General features: G+C 42.6%; 1 protein-coding gene across 3 annotated transcripts; it reads right to left on the bottom strand.

Moving 5' to 3' along the window:
* Positions 1 to 3,286: 3,286 nt before the first annotated feature.
* On the bottom strand, positions 3,287 to 15,798 carry SLC35A5 (solute carrier family 35 member A5). Of its 3 annotated transcripts, none has more exons than XM_074973877.1 (7): positions 15,691 to 15,798; positions 14,276 to 14,428; positions 12,146 to 12,244; positions 7,596 to 7,729; positions 6,731 to 6,798; positions 5,433 to 6,225; positions 3,287 to 4,461 (listed from the first exon to the last, which is right to left on the bottom strand). In XM_074973877.1, the coding sequence occupies exons 2-7, from the start codon at positions 14,403 to 14,405 to the stop codon at positions 4,393 to 4,395; spliced, it is 1,293 nt and encodes a 430-aa protein (XP_074829978.1). In that variant the 5' UTR covers positions 14,406 to 14,428; positions 15,691 to 15,798; the 3' UTR covers positions 3,287 to 4,392. The 3 variants fall into 3 exon arrangements, with proteins under 3 accessions (XP_074829978.1, XP_074829968.1, XP_074829989.1); XM_074973867.1 differs by lacking the exon at positions 15,691 to 15,798 and adding an exon at positions 15,137 to 15,334; XM_074973888.1 differs by lacking the exons at positions 12,146 to 12,244; positions 15,691 to 15,798 and adding an exon at positions 15,137 to 15,333.
* Between the last annotated feature and the right edge of the window lie 75 nt (positions 15,799 to 15,873).

The raw sequence follows: 15,873 nt of genomic DNA, 5'->3' as shown, positions 1-15,873 counted from the left end.
CTGCTGGGCCCAGAGTGGCTACTTCCCACACAGCCACTCTAGGCACCTTGGAGGACCTCTCTACTGCTGTTTAGTGGAGAGGGGTGTGGCAGGGCCACAAGGCCTCCAGCAGGGGGCCTCAGGGCATAGCCCACAGCATCTCTCACACCCTCAGATCCCTCCAAGCACTTTCTTGTTTTGCATGCAAAGAGTTTAAATAGACAGACTTACCTAAAATGGTTCGTGTACGGGAGGGTCCTATGGTGATGTAAAAGAACCTGGATAGACAATAGAATCAGTGAGTCCAAGTAAACCACTTTTGACTTGATATTAGATGTGCAGGCCTCTCAAGTGCCTTTGTCTTCACCTTCAAGGCTCTTCATTACTGTATCCCATCTACCAATTTGCAACTGCTCTTTAAATAGCATGGGCTGGAATAAAGCACCACAACGCGCTCCTAACCCTTTATTGCCCCCAGCTTTAGCGGTTTAAAATCAAGCATTTTACCACTGAGGTGAATTAGACATGCAATTCAGGAGCTGACTGCTGCAGCAGTTGGAGGGCAAACACCAAGTACAACTTGACAGGTATTGGCACAACTGGAGGTTGGATATCACACTTGATGGACCAATGAACTGATCAAGCGTGGCAGAGGGTGTACATTAATAAGCTATAGAACACATTGCCTCACGAATTTTGGAGCACAAGTTCAAAGGCAGGATTTCCTTCAGCCCACTGAGAAACTGCAGCAGCACACGTGGGAACCCAGAGCTGGCTGCCTGCGCTGGGAGCTGCGGTTTTCCTGTAAAGCCTGTTTGCGTCGCTCTGAATTTCTAGCATGAAAATGGAGAGGTGCATCTGGGCATCTGTTTTGGAATTGTGAAGTAGTTTGGGGCTGGGGGCACCAGGTGTGTGTTTGTGTACTGGGCTCAGCTGCAGCTGTGAATTGCGGTGGCTTTGCCTGTCTCATCAGGAGTTTGGGGTGTGTTAAGCAAAGTTGAGGTGGGTGGGCTGTCAGTCTCACTTCAGAAAAGAGAAGGAGTGTGTATTTATAGGATGTTGTCAACTCAAATTTGGTCCAGAGTTTAGTCTTTGTGAAAACTAAGTTCCTTCAACACCCAAGAATACTATAAATCAGTGATGCTCAGGCCTCAGTGGTTCAGGAGCCAAATTAGCCATCAACATAAGCCAAAAGAGCCACAGTAGTGTCACTTCATTGTTTCATTTACTGTAATATTATTCATATTTAAACACAAGGGAAATACTTTTATTCTCACAGTAGATAAGTTAATAACTTAGTGCAAGTTGATAACATAATTGGTCAATAACATAATAAAAGCATCCTGATTGGTTAATAATTAAATCACATAGTGTTTTAATATCATGTTCTGCAAAGAGCTGCTGCTGCACATTCTGGCATAGTTTAACGATGGAGCACAGATCATTAAATAACCCTTTAAGAAATAGTTTTGTGAGGAATTATACAGTGGATGTTTCCACTATGAAAGATACTTCCTAGAAGGGAAAAAATTATGGCTTCTTTTCCCTACTAATTTGACTCTACTTCTTCTAAAATTTTTTCTTCTTCTTCTTCCAAGTTTATCTGAACTATATGGACCCCATTTCCCATCCCCAGATTTTCTTCCAGCAACACTTCATCACCCATCACCCAGAAACCCTACATAGTAAGAGATTATACTTAAATCACTTACCTTACAGAAACAACCAAATGTCATTATGTACTGCACCCTATCTCATGCTGCAGCTGTCAAATGTTCTAGGGTCATTGACAATACACTGTGTTTCTGTTTTCATTTAATAGCTCTAGTGGCAACGGAGAGAAAAGGAATATTGTAACTCTAGTTTGCTGCCCCCTCTATGAAACCATGAATATACCTCAAACAAGGAAGAACTTGTGATGCGATCATTTCATAATGAACTTTAGTTTATTCAGGCTTGTTTTACAATTAGGTATAATAAATTACATGTAAAACAACACCTATTTACAAAGCAGTCATATACCATAGGCACCAGTACATATGAAAACAGCAGTCTCACACAGAATGCAATATAATGGTGAGTTGCTGAAATCAACAGGCCTTATTCTGCTCTCAGTTACACCAGCATACATAAGGAGGAACTCCACTGAAGCCAATAGTTACATAGGCATAAAACTGGGGTAAAGTCAGAATCTGGACCACGGTCAAGCCACACATTCTTTATTCACATTCAAGAGCTGCACCTGTAATAGGGAATACATCCCTAACCCAAACGGTATGTTTGAAAGGATACTGTTAGGTTAAAAATGATGAGCCAAAATCAAAGGGGCTCTCCGATTAAGCTGCGTTTACAGGTGCTTTGTATGGCCACTGTCAAAAAGCAGCTGAAACATAGGAGTGAATCTAGCCTTATATTTAAAAACCAAAACACAGGTGTTCTTATCTTCTTAGTAACAGCTTAGATTACTGAAACACATTGAAGTGTCTGTATAGTTTTTTACTGTTCAAAGGACTGCACAAACATTCAATAATTAATCCTCAGAACACACCTGTGAGGCAGGTAACAGTATTATCTCTATATTACAAATGGGGAAACTCAGGGAGGAAGCTGAAATGGCTGAGGCAAGGTGACTAGCTAAAGCAGTGGAAGAAAAGGGATTAGACTCAGGAGTTGCTGAGTCCGCCAGATCATGCTGCATGGAATAAAACATTTTCAAAACTGAACAGACTTTTCACCATTTCTCTCAGCTTGGACAATGATAGCAGACTTTCAAATTACCCTACAGTTTCTAGTCAATTTCACGGTCAGGGTCACAGAATCATCGAAATGTAGGACTGGAAGGGACCTCAATAGGTCATCTAGTCCAGCCCCTACACTGAGGCATGACTAAGTATTACCTAGACCATCCCACACACTAGCACAGTTTTGTAGCATCTGGGCTGCAAACAATGCAGAAAAATGTTGGTCTAAACAGAACCTATTCATCTGATTTTTTTTTTTTTTTTTTAAAAGACTATGGAAATATTTCTCAGGGTTTTGGTTTTTTAAAGCTTGTTTTTACAAAAAAAATCAAAATTCTGGGCTAAGTTTATCTTTTTAAATTTAAAACTCTGTATTTACAGATATGGTGAAATGCACTTACAGTGAATTTGGACATAAGGTAACTACTTTTATAGTAAAAAGAACAGGAGTACTTGTGGCACCTTAGAGACTAACAAATTTATTTGAGCATAAGCTTTCGTGAGCTACAGCTGACTACATCGGATGCATCCAATGCAGTGAGCTGTAGCTCACAAAAGCTTATGCTCAAATACACTTGTTAGCCTCTAAGGTGCCACAAGTACTCCTGTTCTTTTTGCGGATACAGACTAACATGGCTGCTACTCTGAAACTTACTTTTATAGTGAACTAGAATGAAAATCCCTGGTGTCTTGTGATGGGCAAACTGCAATTCCAGGTAGAGTACGAATGAAATTACTTCACCAAAGGAAAGTATACGAATCCTCTGTTTATTTAAAAGCTTGTATTTCTGAATATCAGGAAAGCTTCTCTGCCACTGTGCAACACTAATCACATTGCCAAAAAAACAGAACGTATTTATAATTGGGTATAATGTTCCACAGGACACACAGGAGCAGCAACACTTGCAAATCACTGCAGAAATGAGGAAACTCATTCTGCAGCTGTGGAATCATCCCTCAATCAAACTGCAGAAGGGTGCAAGGTACCAATGAACATGTAGCCCTGGAAATAAGAATACCTAGCACTTATATAATGCTTCATATCTTTAAAGCACTTTACAAAATGTTAGGGGCCCATTCAATGGGACTATTCTCAACTGAGTCAGGATCATTTATTTGAGGTTTACAGGATCAGGCCCTTCACCAGTGAGAATTATTATCATCTTCATACAACCCTAGCGTACGGTAGACAAACATGTACAGTTGAGGACATCAAGTGTTCTGGATTACTATACATAATACAGCACCCATGTGACCCAGATCATTAAGCTAGGGCAAAACCTTCCTCTAATATCACTTTTATTATCAGTTTATCAGCACTGGAATTAACTGCTGATTTACACTAGTGTGAGAAGAGAAAAAGACCCTTAATATAAAAGGCTCAAACAGATAATTCTCTAGTTTTCCTTGTCAACTTCTGAAATCCAATGGGCTTTACTCATTTTTTCTCATCTGACATCCCAGCCCCAAACCTGGACACACCCTATTCTGATCTTGGAGCTGTGTTTTATTTGCACAACTTAAAAACACAATACAAATCCTCTGGAATCACAAAACCATCCAAACAGTTTTAACTGTTGCACTCAGAAAAAAAGAGACTATCCCATATTTTAAAACGATACCAACACTGTTCTCTTGGAGAATACCCAGCACTCAGTTGCACAAGCTCATGCTAGAAGGCATCTTCATCTGTATCAATGTCACTGTTTGCTTTCGTCAGTCTCTCAAGTTCCTCTCCATCCTACAGGAGCCGAAAAATGGAGGGGAAGAAGATATTAACAGCATTAGCAAATTTTCTTCTTGTTGTGATTGATTTTACAAATGTGACTACATGTGTTATTTACTGTTAAATATCACTCTGGAATAGCACTGTGCAGAATTCCAAGGAAACACTGACCTTCCTTTTTCTGGGATAAATGAAGTTTCCCAGGACTAAATACAGAGCCCTCTGCTGCTCACAGACCATAAATATATTATAAAATACTGCAGACTTATTTCTCAGTTCACCTGAATGTGAAGTCGGGGAGCAAGCCCCTTCCCCACAAAGATTTTCCTAGATTCTAAGCATCTGGATCTTTGTTCATAGAAGAACAGAAATTATAGGAGGAGGCTGGAAGAACTGATTCATGAGGAAGGGGCAACTACCATGTTGAAAAATCTTACATTAAAAATATCCTTACCTGCGTTTCTTTTAAAAAAAATCTTACCTGAATTTCTTAAAACATCTTAGACTGTTAAAACTGAAAATTTTTTAAATATCTAATTTATTTTCCTCCCATTTATGCTGTATGTTTACTTTCTGCATTTAGCTGAACCTAGGCTGTGAAAATAGACTAGGCAATTTTCCTTGTTTATAATCAGTTCCCCTGTATAATGCTGGGATATTTGGGTTTGGTGGGGTATTTGTTTGCAAATGCTAAAAGAAAATGTTAAATCAAGCCAAGATGGCTGAAGGATCATCTGAGGTCAGAGCAGAGAGGTAAAGCTTCAGCCAGACCTCAGGAAACAAGAGGAAGCTACACACAGAAGTATGGAGCTAAAACAAGGATTTATTTACAAGACTGAGATTGATCTTGTGTCATTTAAATGAAAGTGACAATTTGGTTGAATTATGAGTCCACCCACAAGTGTAGTGAACTATGAACGGCCAACTGGGTAAAAAGTCTGTGAGAGAGAGAGTCAACCAGAGACATGAGCATTTCAAAGCCTTACCCCGCTGGATCGCTCCCAGATCTCACTGAGGAGTTTGTTCCTCTCCTGCTGAGTGGCATATTCCAGGCCTTGATGTTTGCTGGCATTGTAGATAAATATGGACAGAAGCACCACAGGTGCTTCCAAGAAGAAGTCCAGAGAAGGCTTGAAGTCAAAGATGACAATGGACACGATGGTGATGATCACAGTGGTGATCTGCGCAGTCAGGACGTGGAACATGTTGTCTCTGAACTTCAGGATGAAGGCCACGGACAGCCCCAGGAAGGCAGTGACAAAAATGAGTGCTACAGAGAACACATTGTGGCCATAAAAGAAGCCACAGTACTCTATCTGCCAATAATTCTCAGAGTGCAGGCCCAGCATCAGCCCATTGAACAGCACCCCGAAGACATACAGCTTGCTATTCTGCACAAAGATACTTTCATTGAGCTGGTCCCCTTCCTTCAGGATCTTTTCATTATAGATGTTGGCCAAAGCAGAGATGAAACACTGCACTATTATCAGCAGATGGCCCAAGCCGAGGCGGAGAGGTTTCAGTGCTCCTGCAGTGGTAGCAGTGACATTCCACTTGAAGCTGGAAAAGAACCCGGTTACCGTACAGTTGTCTCCTCCCGAGCACTCTTCCTCTGGCCTGGTGTACTGAAGGCAGTGATTAGATGAGCTGAAAAACATGTCATGATGAAACCCGTGTGTGGCCAAGCTGTGCTGATTGCTTCCAGTCCCTGCAGTCAGGGCTATGATGGACAGGAACAAAATCAGTAGAGATGCCCACTGCACCCAGGAGAGCTGCCGTCTGTGTGGAGACAAAAAACCCCAAACCTTTAGAGTACAGGGACAGGTGTTCAGCATCTTGAAAACAAATGACTCATGGCATGGAGAAACCTCCACACCACAGGCAAACCCAGAGAGAGAGGGTGAAATCTCAGCTCCATTGAGCAGATAAAATTCCCATTAACTTCAAAGAGGCAGTGTGCTCAAGTGCCTCCCCCAGCTGCCTATGAGGAGCCAAGGGAGTTCCTGCATGACTCACAATGGAGACACAATTACAATACAATAATGATTCTATCTATTACAGAAGAATGAACGACAGACAAATTTGCTGAAATTTAAACTTGTGGTTCCAATTAAGCTAAGTATTTCATGCCTACCATAACACTTAAACCACTAAGCCATTATTCTCGCTTGTAAGCCAAAGACTACAGAAAATACAGAGTATTAAAAATACTATAGTCTTCATGTGGAGAGAAAGAATCCAGCATAACTTCCCCAATGTTTTATTTGCTTTCATAGCTACTTACTTTAGCACTATCCTGAATAGGAGTGCTGTTGTTATAATGATAAAATTTGAGAACAATACAGCCATGGCCTAGAAAAAGAGGACAGGGAAAAAATTACTATCGAGACAGAATCTGACCAAGAAAAATCAACTCACAGTGTTCATCTGTCAGAAGACCCCATAGCAAAAAGTGATCATATTGGGACTGACCTTTCACTCAGGGCGAAATTCGCTCTTGCAAGGCGGAACCACACAAGATCCTAAATGACTTGCCAGTTCCACATTAATGGCTTAAGTGGTGCACAGAACCCTTGCTAGGGTTTTCCGCAATGGGGCAGATTTCACCCTAGGCTAAACAGAGTTGGAAAAACTTCCACCGACTTCAGTGGAATCAAGCACTTTGGGCAAATAAATTTCTCTCACAGGCATGAGTTAGATTTTTAATACATAGAATATTCAGTCATTTAAATTGTGGTGTGCGTTCAGATTTTTTTTTGCTGTTTGTACTTTGAGACTGTATAAAGACATTAATGGTAGGAGCCATATGGGGGGACAGGACCCAGAAACCCACCTTCAAAGCAAACAGATATGCTGAGCTCAAGAAAGGAGGAGGAAGGACCAAGTCTTGCATCACTTTGAAGCCATTCAACCCTACCTCTAAATCAGGAAGGAAGTACATAATGCAGAAAGATTCTCTCTCATCTGGAAGCTACAAAACAGGATCCGACGGGCAGATGGATGGAAGGGATTAATAGAAATGGTCCTTGTGTACAGGGCAGCCTTAGACAGATCAACTGCAGGACCATGAAACCCCAACTAGCAAACCTCCAACAAGAGAGAGACTTGCATGATTTCAGTGCTATGTTATTTGGTCTGTGTATACTTACTGGTTGGAGGTTGGACAATACATAGAAAACAATCAGGTTATCCAAAAAGTACAGAAAGGCCGGAATTGACCACTTCATGTAGTTACAAAACTCCCTCCAGGAGGTACATCCAAATTCACTATATGAACGTCCCTCTAAAAGAAAAGGGGAAAAAATCAGTCAGTAAAATGAACTTGATTAGAATGATGGAAATCTGTGCGAAAGACTTTCCCAGTTAATGGAAATGTGTTTTAATCCCCATCTTACAGGACAGCAATTGCTTTTTTTTGTTTGTTTTAAAGCAAATGTAGCGTTTGATGAATGGTGTCAGAATGACAGCCCTGGAGACCTTAGTCTTCCATTAATCCACAGGAGATACACAACACAAGCAAAGACAGCGCTAGCTTCCCCATACTCTCTTGTCAATCTGCCTTAACTGAGCACCTAAAGCAACAATCTCGAAGAAGAGGAGTTCAGTCTCCACAGTCATTTGGTCTTCTGCCTCAGCAGAGAGACCATCAAGAAGGCTGGTGGTCCTTTTGCACGATACTGACTAGGAACTAGGATGAGACTGCCCATCATTATTGATGCCTAAAGAATGACAGTCAGATAGAAATGACTTTTGCTGACTACTGAGCATGCCTAGATTTGAAACAATAACCAAGATGTAAGAGACCTGCATATATACCACCCAAAGTACAGTAGCACTTTACAGACAAAAAGACAGTCCCTGTTCCCAGAGAGCTTACAATCTAAATGAAGATATGGCATAAAAAAAAAAAAAAAAAGACAAAACAAAACAGAGAGCGAGGAAGGGGAGAAGATGCAAGATTACACATGGTTTGTAAGCTCTTTATGGCAGGGATCACCTTTTTGTTCTGGGTTTGTATAGCACCTAGCATGCTGGGATCCTGGTCCATGACGGGGGTGCCTACATGATACGATAATACAAATTTAAAAAAAAAAAAATTACATGTGCTTAAATGTTCAGGGGATGTGTAATTTAAACATAGTGTAACTTTAAAAATGAATAGCAGTGAGTGTGGGGATGAGAGGAACAGGAGGAAAAGAGATGTGTTTAAAGGCTCAAAAGGGGAAGGAAAGGGGAAGGTCAATGGAGGAAACTGAGGTGGGAATGAGTTGAGTAGTTTCAGCTTCCCCTCAAACTATATTAGATTTGAGGGGAGAAAGTCTGGAAGAGAAATGTACCCTTAAGCAATCTCAATCAATAGTCATTAGAATGCAGGGGTGTGTCATTTTTCCCCCTGCGATCTGACTACACTTTATTCCCAAATCAAAGAATTAAATTGCTTAGTAAAAGTTTGTAAAGCACTTTGGAATGACAGGTGATCTGTCCAGGAAATATACTGAAGGAGGAAAACAGCAGTATCAAACATGCAGTAGGTAGAAAACCTTCACTGGCAGGGATATGGACTGGATGACCTAATATGTCTTTCCATCTCTAGATCATCATCAGTGTGGACATTTGCCTATAAAGGCTTTACTTCTTTAAATGTGAACTTTAAAAAACAGCATTTATTTACTAAGCACGTGAAAAGGGACACACAAGCACTGGCATGTGTCATCCTCATCTTCTGTGACAGGGGAGCTGGAAATTCTACTCAGCTGACACTGACAGGTAGTGACATACCAACTACACTGTCCAGGCTGATAGCCCAACTCTTTCATGTGTGAGCCTTCAAGTAAATGCACATAGCAGACATGTCACAATGGCTTCTGGTTCAAACATACTGATTGTTATATATATATTTTGATACATAGTGGATTATGAGGAAAAAGGTCAATCTACTACAGTTAGGAAATCAACCCATTTTGAAAGACATGCCAGTTTTATCTATCCTTTTCATACAGTAGCTTGTTGGGTGCTACAGTTACATGTGAAAAAAAAAATATTCAGTTTAGTTTGCTTTTTAAAACACGGGCTGTGCACTGAATTTATGATCTACCTGAACCTGGCTTTTTCATTAACATTTGTGGAAGTCAGTATTTCACTCAAGTTCCTTTTCAGTCTTTATTACAAAATGGTAGAAGTCGCAAAAGGCTATCGTTCTCTCCTGTACAAAAGTATCAGTCTTCTACTATTTTGCTTTATGAAATGGTAAGTTTGACCACTGATCTTTTTCACTTTATGAAGAAGCTACAGAGAGGCTGAGTAGAAAAGAAGGAACTGCAATCAACAATAATTTACTATTCTCTTGTGCCTTTCCTACGAGTCTCTCCAAGAGCTTTATAAACATTAAACAAGCCTTACAAAACTTACACTGGAAAAACTGGAGAACAGAGTAGTTAAGGGATTTGTTCAAAGTATACAGTGATGGAGCCAAGGAGTAGAACAAGAAATTCTCATTTCCAATTCTACGCTTGAAACACAGGACCACTCCCTTCCTTCTAAGGTTGAAGAATACTGTATCTAACAAACTACAGGGAGAATTTTGCTTGACAGAATATAGTTACTTAAAATGAAATTCAGGCAGATCGCCATAAAATCTTTAATGACCACAAGTGATCAGAAACTGATGTCTCACCTGAAGAAAAGAAGGAAAAAAAAAGTACCCCAAACACCATGCGTTCTGCTGGGATACTGAATCAGCATCAACTCAGAAGGAAGAGTATAGCCTACTGAATCACTGAGAGACAGAGGCTCCTGGGCAAAGGATCCCCTGTTCTTTGCAAACAACTCACCTCAGACCTGACAAACTCACTACAGCAAACATGTTTTGCAGGGTAATTATCCATAAATAGTAATATATAAAGGTATCTATGGAAAGCTTGTAACTTGTCAAGATTCATAACCATTGCAATATGCCTGTATGGGCAATATTTAAGGAACAACATAGTTATACTGAAAGTATGCTTTATGGACTTGGAGCAGAGTAAGTCACCAAGGGATAATGCGTCTCTGTGATGGCTCATTCAAACAGGAAGGAGATGTCACCCCCTGTCCTGGTTAGCCAGTGATGAAGGTTCAATTGTCTAGCCTTGGTCCCTCTCAAGATTTTCAATGAAAAACCATCAGAGGTAACTGCAAACTATCAAAACCACTTGGAGGTAAAAAAGAAACACTACAACAGACAGAGAATTACCCTGCCTATGAATAGAGACAAAAGATTTTTTCAGTATAACGCAGAGCATGGAGAAATACTCTATATACGTCTACTGAGGAGGAAACATCTTGAGGTGCAGGAGTGTTCAGGAGTATATGAAAAATTAGATCCTGGTCTGTGAAGCTAGCCAGATCAGCCACTGACTATACTACTTAATTTTTTTTATGGGGGGGGAGGGAGGAGGGAGACAGGGGGGAACCCACTTTTTTAGATAGGAAAGGTAATAATTAATTAACTTAGACCCAGGTTCACCCGTTAGGATTTTGCTTTGTATTTTAACCATTTGTTTCCACCACACTCTCGTTTCCAGTGGTACATCTATTCTTTCTTAAATTAATCTTCTTTTAAAGTGCTTGTTAAGTGCTGTACATTATATAAGGGAGAGAATTTAAGGTAAAACTGGTAAACAGCAGTACACTGTGCCTTTGGGGGCAAAGGTTCTGGGATTTCTGAGAATAGCTAGTGTCAGGAGCTGGATATCACAGGGGAACTCTCAAAGGGACTGAGCGACCAGGGTGCATCTACTGTTAATGTGAAAGGTAAAGACAGGGCTGGCACAGCTCAGAGGAGAGTGCTTCAGTGGCTGACAGGCTGGTATTAGGGAGCTGATGCCCAGCTCGGCACAGGCAAGACTCCCTCAAGCTGGAGGCAGAGGGTAATAAGACGACTCAATCCTGGGTATCGCGAGAGCCATAACAGTCACCATCAGCACTTTTTACAGCTTTAGGTAACCAAGCCTGATCCTGGCTTAGCTGATAAGATCTGAAGAGATCACAGACCCAGGGCTTGTCTTCACTTCAGAGTTAACTCAAGTTATAACTTGAGTGTTGCCTCTAGCTCTAGTCCTATCCATACACAAAAACCCTTCAGTACAGCATGATAGTGCTTTTAACTTGAGTTGGCTGCCTGTCAAGGTGTACAGACTATGGGTATGTCTACACTACAGAGACTATACCAGCATAAGTATACCAGCACAGTCCCATAGTGCAGACAGAGTCTACGTCAATAGAAGGGGTTTTTCTGTTAGCGTACGAATACCACCTCCACGAATAATGTCAGCTACATTGATGGAAGCACTGTCAACATAGCTGAGTCTACAGTGGGGTCTATGCCAATATAAATTCCATGTGTAGACTAACGCTACAGCTTGAGTTTGTCAGCTGCTAACACAATCATTCTGTGCTGCTTATACAATTGCTCTGTACTATTTCATAGTGTAACCTCCGTCACTCAAGCTACACGAACTCAAGAGAGTTAATCGAGTACAGAGTGTAACTCAAGTTACCACTGCAAATGGGCTCCCCGTTACCACTGCAAATAGGCTCTACCATGGTACACCACGTGTATAGTACAATTACTGTACATTTGAATCCAACATACAAGAGCAGAGGAATGTCAAATATAAGGTGAACATTTCCTAACAGATTTTAAACCATATCAACTTACCCTTTGCTGTTATCCAGAGTGCCATTGTCATACATAGCACCAATTTAACTAGCTCAGAGCACACATTCACAGTTGCCGGAAGGTAATCGTATTTGTTATCTGTGAAATTCAGCAAAATTATTATAGCAAATAAACAGTCATGCTCCTCCAACTTTTCCAATCGCATTTAGAGCGACAGAAAGAGCACAATTCCATGAGAACCACTTAAACGCATCAATTAAAAAGTTTTGACCAGGGCCCATAAACAACGCACACTTTGTAAGTTAAGATTATGTTCATGACCTTAATTATAAATACTCCATATTTTCAATGGCACACAACTTCTTGAACATTTCACTTTCCAGGCTGAAGTTTTCCATGCTTGGTCTCAAACTCACAAATTTGAATTCTTCAGGAAAAGTTGAGTACAATTAGTTCAGCCATTGCTACCGAAAGACGAAAAATCATACTTTCCCAATTTAAGTAAATTTGAGCTTTGCTCCCACAAAACAAAACAACTGACAATTTTACAAGTTTGAGGTTGTTAAATTCGCTAACACTTCTTCAAGGATTAGGCCCTTTCATTGTTAGCCAGAATTGTAAGTAAGTATTTAAATTGTAAGTATTTAACTTAATTGTAAGTATTTAAAATCTGTTTCACACATACTCTCTGTCAGTTTTTACTAAAGTTGGCAGCCACAATACTATATAGTAACAAAAGGCCTGATCCTGAAAGACTGACTTCTGTGGGAGTTGACGGCACAGCACCTTCCAATATCAGGCACATCAGGGCTAAAAAGAAGGTTTTCAGCATAGAAAAAACTCTCTTTGCTGACAGATTCCAATGCACAACAACAACATCATCATCTAGCTCTTATATCACTTTTGTCATCAGTAGATCTGAAAGAGCTTTAAATGAAAGAGGTGCCATACCCCCATTTTACAGATGCACAGACTTGCATTTTACAAAGGCACAGACTTGCCCAAGGTTACCCAGCAAATCAGTTGCAGAATGAGGAATAGAATCCAGGTCTACCGAGTCCAGTGCTCTATCCACTATCAAGGGGTTCTCATAACAATTTTTTTGGTGGCCTCAGAGTGTGGCCACCAACTTGCTGGTGGCTGCTCTGAAAATTTTTCCTAAAATTTTTAATTAACTTTATAAAAACAAATAAATATGCACAGGTACATGTCCAAATCATTGCAATCTATGTAGGGTGTTTTCTTTTTACAGACCCAATAATAAAAATAGCGTACAGTTGTCTCTATTCTTTATTGGACCTAAACAGAATAGAACACAAATAAGATGTTTTGAACATTTTTGTCATTTTTCTTATTGTTTCTGTTGCTTTTTTTGGTTGCCTTTTTTTTTTTTTTTTTAAGACTTGTTAGCTACTGTGTGTGCTGTGAAAAGTGATATTAACAAACATATAAATATCACTTTTCACAACAGACTTACTCAGCCCGGGCAAGCCCAGGGACAAATTAAGCCTTGGATGGGGAGGCAGGTACAGAGGCAGCAGGGGCCACGGGTGATGGGGCAGTGGGAGAGGCAGTGAGAGGCGAAGGCAATGGGGTGATGAGCTTGGGGTCAGAGTCCATCACCACGCACCCAGGGAATTGAGCCCGAAGCCCCAGGCCCAGGTGACAGAGCCCGAAGCCCCGTGATTGGAGCCTGCCTCCCGAGGGCTGAAGCCCGTTCCCACTGCCCCGGGGAAGGTGAGGAACCCACTGGCTGCCTATTCCTCCAGCTTGTGTCTCTCCGGAGGGGGGCAGGGCCCAACCACTCCTGGTAGCCCCTGGGGAGGGGGTGCTGCTTTGCACCCACCCTGCCCCCCCATCACGGCCCAGGAGGCTGTGGCCTCAAGAAAAGCCCCCAGTGGCCGCATGCGGCCACAGTGGCTACATTTGAGAAACACTGCACTAGACCACACTGCTCCCCCAGAAACAGAATCTGTACTAAAACATTTATGCTCCTAACAAACCTTCAGGTGAAAGGCAAGGATAAACACATGGCTTGAATGGGACAACAAACCTCATAAATATATTTGGAATAGAGTGATTTAATCTCAGCATCTACATTGTTTTACCCCAAGTAGAAAACTCTAATTTCTGCACGTAATACATTATATATTAAACATCCGACCTTACCTTCGTTGGCAGAATATTTCATCAGGAGAATACGACTTGAGCCCAAGGTAACAAATGCTCCTCCTAGGAGGAAGGTGTACAAGGCTGACTTGGAGCACCATAGAGACGGGCTGCAGCACTTGGTCTCCATTCTGCTGTCTGGATGTCAATGCCCTTTGGACAACAGAATGAAAATACCTTGTACACGTATTTTCAGACACTGATAAGTGATATCTAAGCACACATGATTTTATTGCTTTCTGGAGCCCTATCATAGTTTCATTCTATTGCTGCTTTGGAAAATCGCTGAGCAGCAGCAAAAGAGATACACAACATGCACCGAATGCTCCAGTGGAAGACCCAAAAAAGCAATGCTGGGAGAGGGATGTGTTTGTACAATGCTGAATAACTATTAAACGAATGGCATACTTTGGTATCTGCCTGTTCTTTTAGGACATCACATTTAAAAACCAATTTGCTTAGTCTCATGTGCTGAAACGGGATCTCATTCATTTCCACAGAGTCCAACTAGAGTAGTCCAAACCCCTACACAAACCTCTCAGTCTCACTAACAACATAGGTTTCAGAGTAGCAGCCGTGTTAGTCTGTATTCGCAAAAAGAAAAGGAGGACTTGTGGCACCTTAGAGACTAACCAATTTATCTGAGCATAAGCTTTCGTGAGCTAGAGCTCACTTCATCGGATGCACCGATATGCTCAAATAAATTGGTTAGTCTCTAAGGTGCCGCAAGTCCTCCTTTTCTCTTTCCACTAACAACATATATTAACACGATCAAGACTTATTTTTGCTAGAATTGAGTTATCTGAAGCACCGACATTAGGAAACAAGAATGCAAAACAGAAACCCTCTCCTGTTTCTTACGGGGGCAGCTGCGAAGACTCAGAGCAGGGGAAGCCCCAGGCTTTGTTTCACGAAGAGCCAAGCAGGCAAACGGCCCGGAGCAGGTGTCGGTAGGGACGAGGCTGCAGGTGCCCGGAACGTGGGTAGGGAGACGTGGCACGAGCAGGCGCCCGGCCCGGCGCTCACCCTAGCGAGCTGCTCCCGGCGGCCGCCCTGCTGCAGTACAGACGGGAGGCGCCGCCGGCAGCCCGGCCACCCCCGCGGGGCGCCAGAGGGGAGCGCCGGGCCCCGGCTGCCCGGGCATGCGGCCAACGCCGATCGCCGCGGACCGAAGCCAGGGGCGCTTCCCGCGCGAGACCCGGGCCAGGGGAGCCGGCCGCTCTGGGCTGACGCGGGGCGCGCGCGCGCGCTCACACGCCGAGGCAGCCCCGCCCCCGCAGCGCCGCTCCCCAGGGCTCCCGCGCCGGCCCCGCCACCACGTCCGACGCCGCATCGCGGGCCCCTCGGCGCGGGGGCAGCGAGCGACACGTGCCCTCACCGCTCCCAGACCCCGCCCCTCCCCGTCCTGAGCTCACCAGGCGGTGGCAGCTCCCTCGCCCAGCATCACTACTCAGGCACGCACGCGCAGTGACAGACCGTTAGCGGCCCGGCCCGGCCCTTGCCGCTTAGTCACGTGTTAGGGGAACCACCCACCCCCCATACAGTCATGTGATTCCTCCCCCGTGCAACCTATTGCGCACGTCCTTTCTCCTCTTCCT

This window comes from Natator depressus, chromosome 1 (genome assembly GCF_965152275.1).
Source record: "Natator depressus isolate rNatDep1 chromosome 1, rNatDep2.hap1, whole genome shotgun sequence".
NCBI classification, from domain to species: domain Eukaryota; kingdom Metazoa; phylum Chordata; order Testudines; family Cheloniidae; genus Natator; species Natator depressus.
The sequence above is the reverse complement of the archived record's forward strand: the minus strand, read 5'-3'. Positions and strand labels throughout refer to the sequence as shown.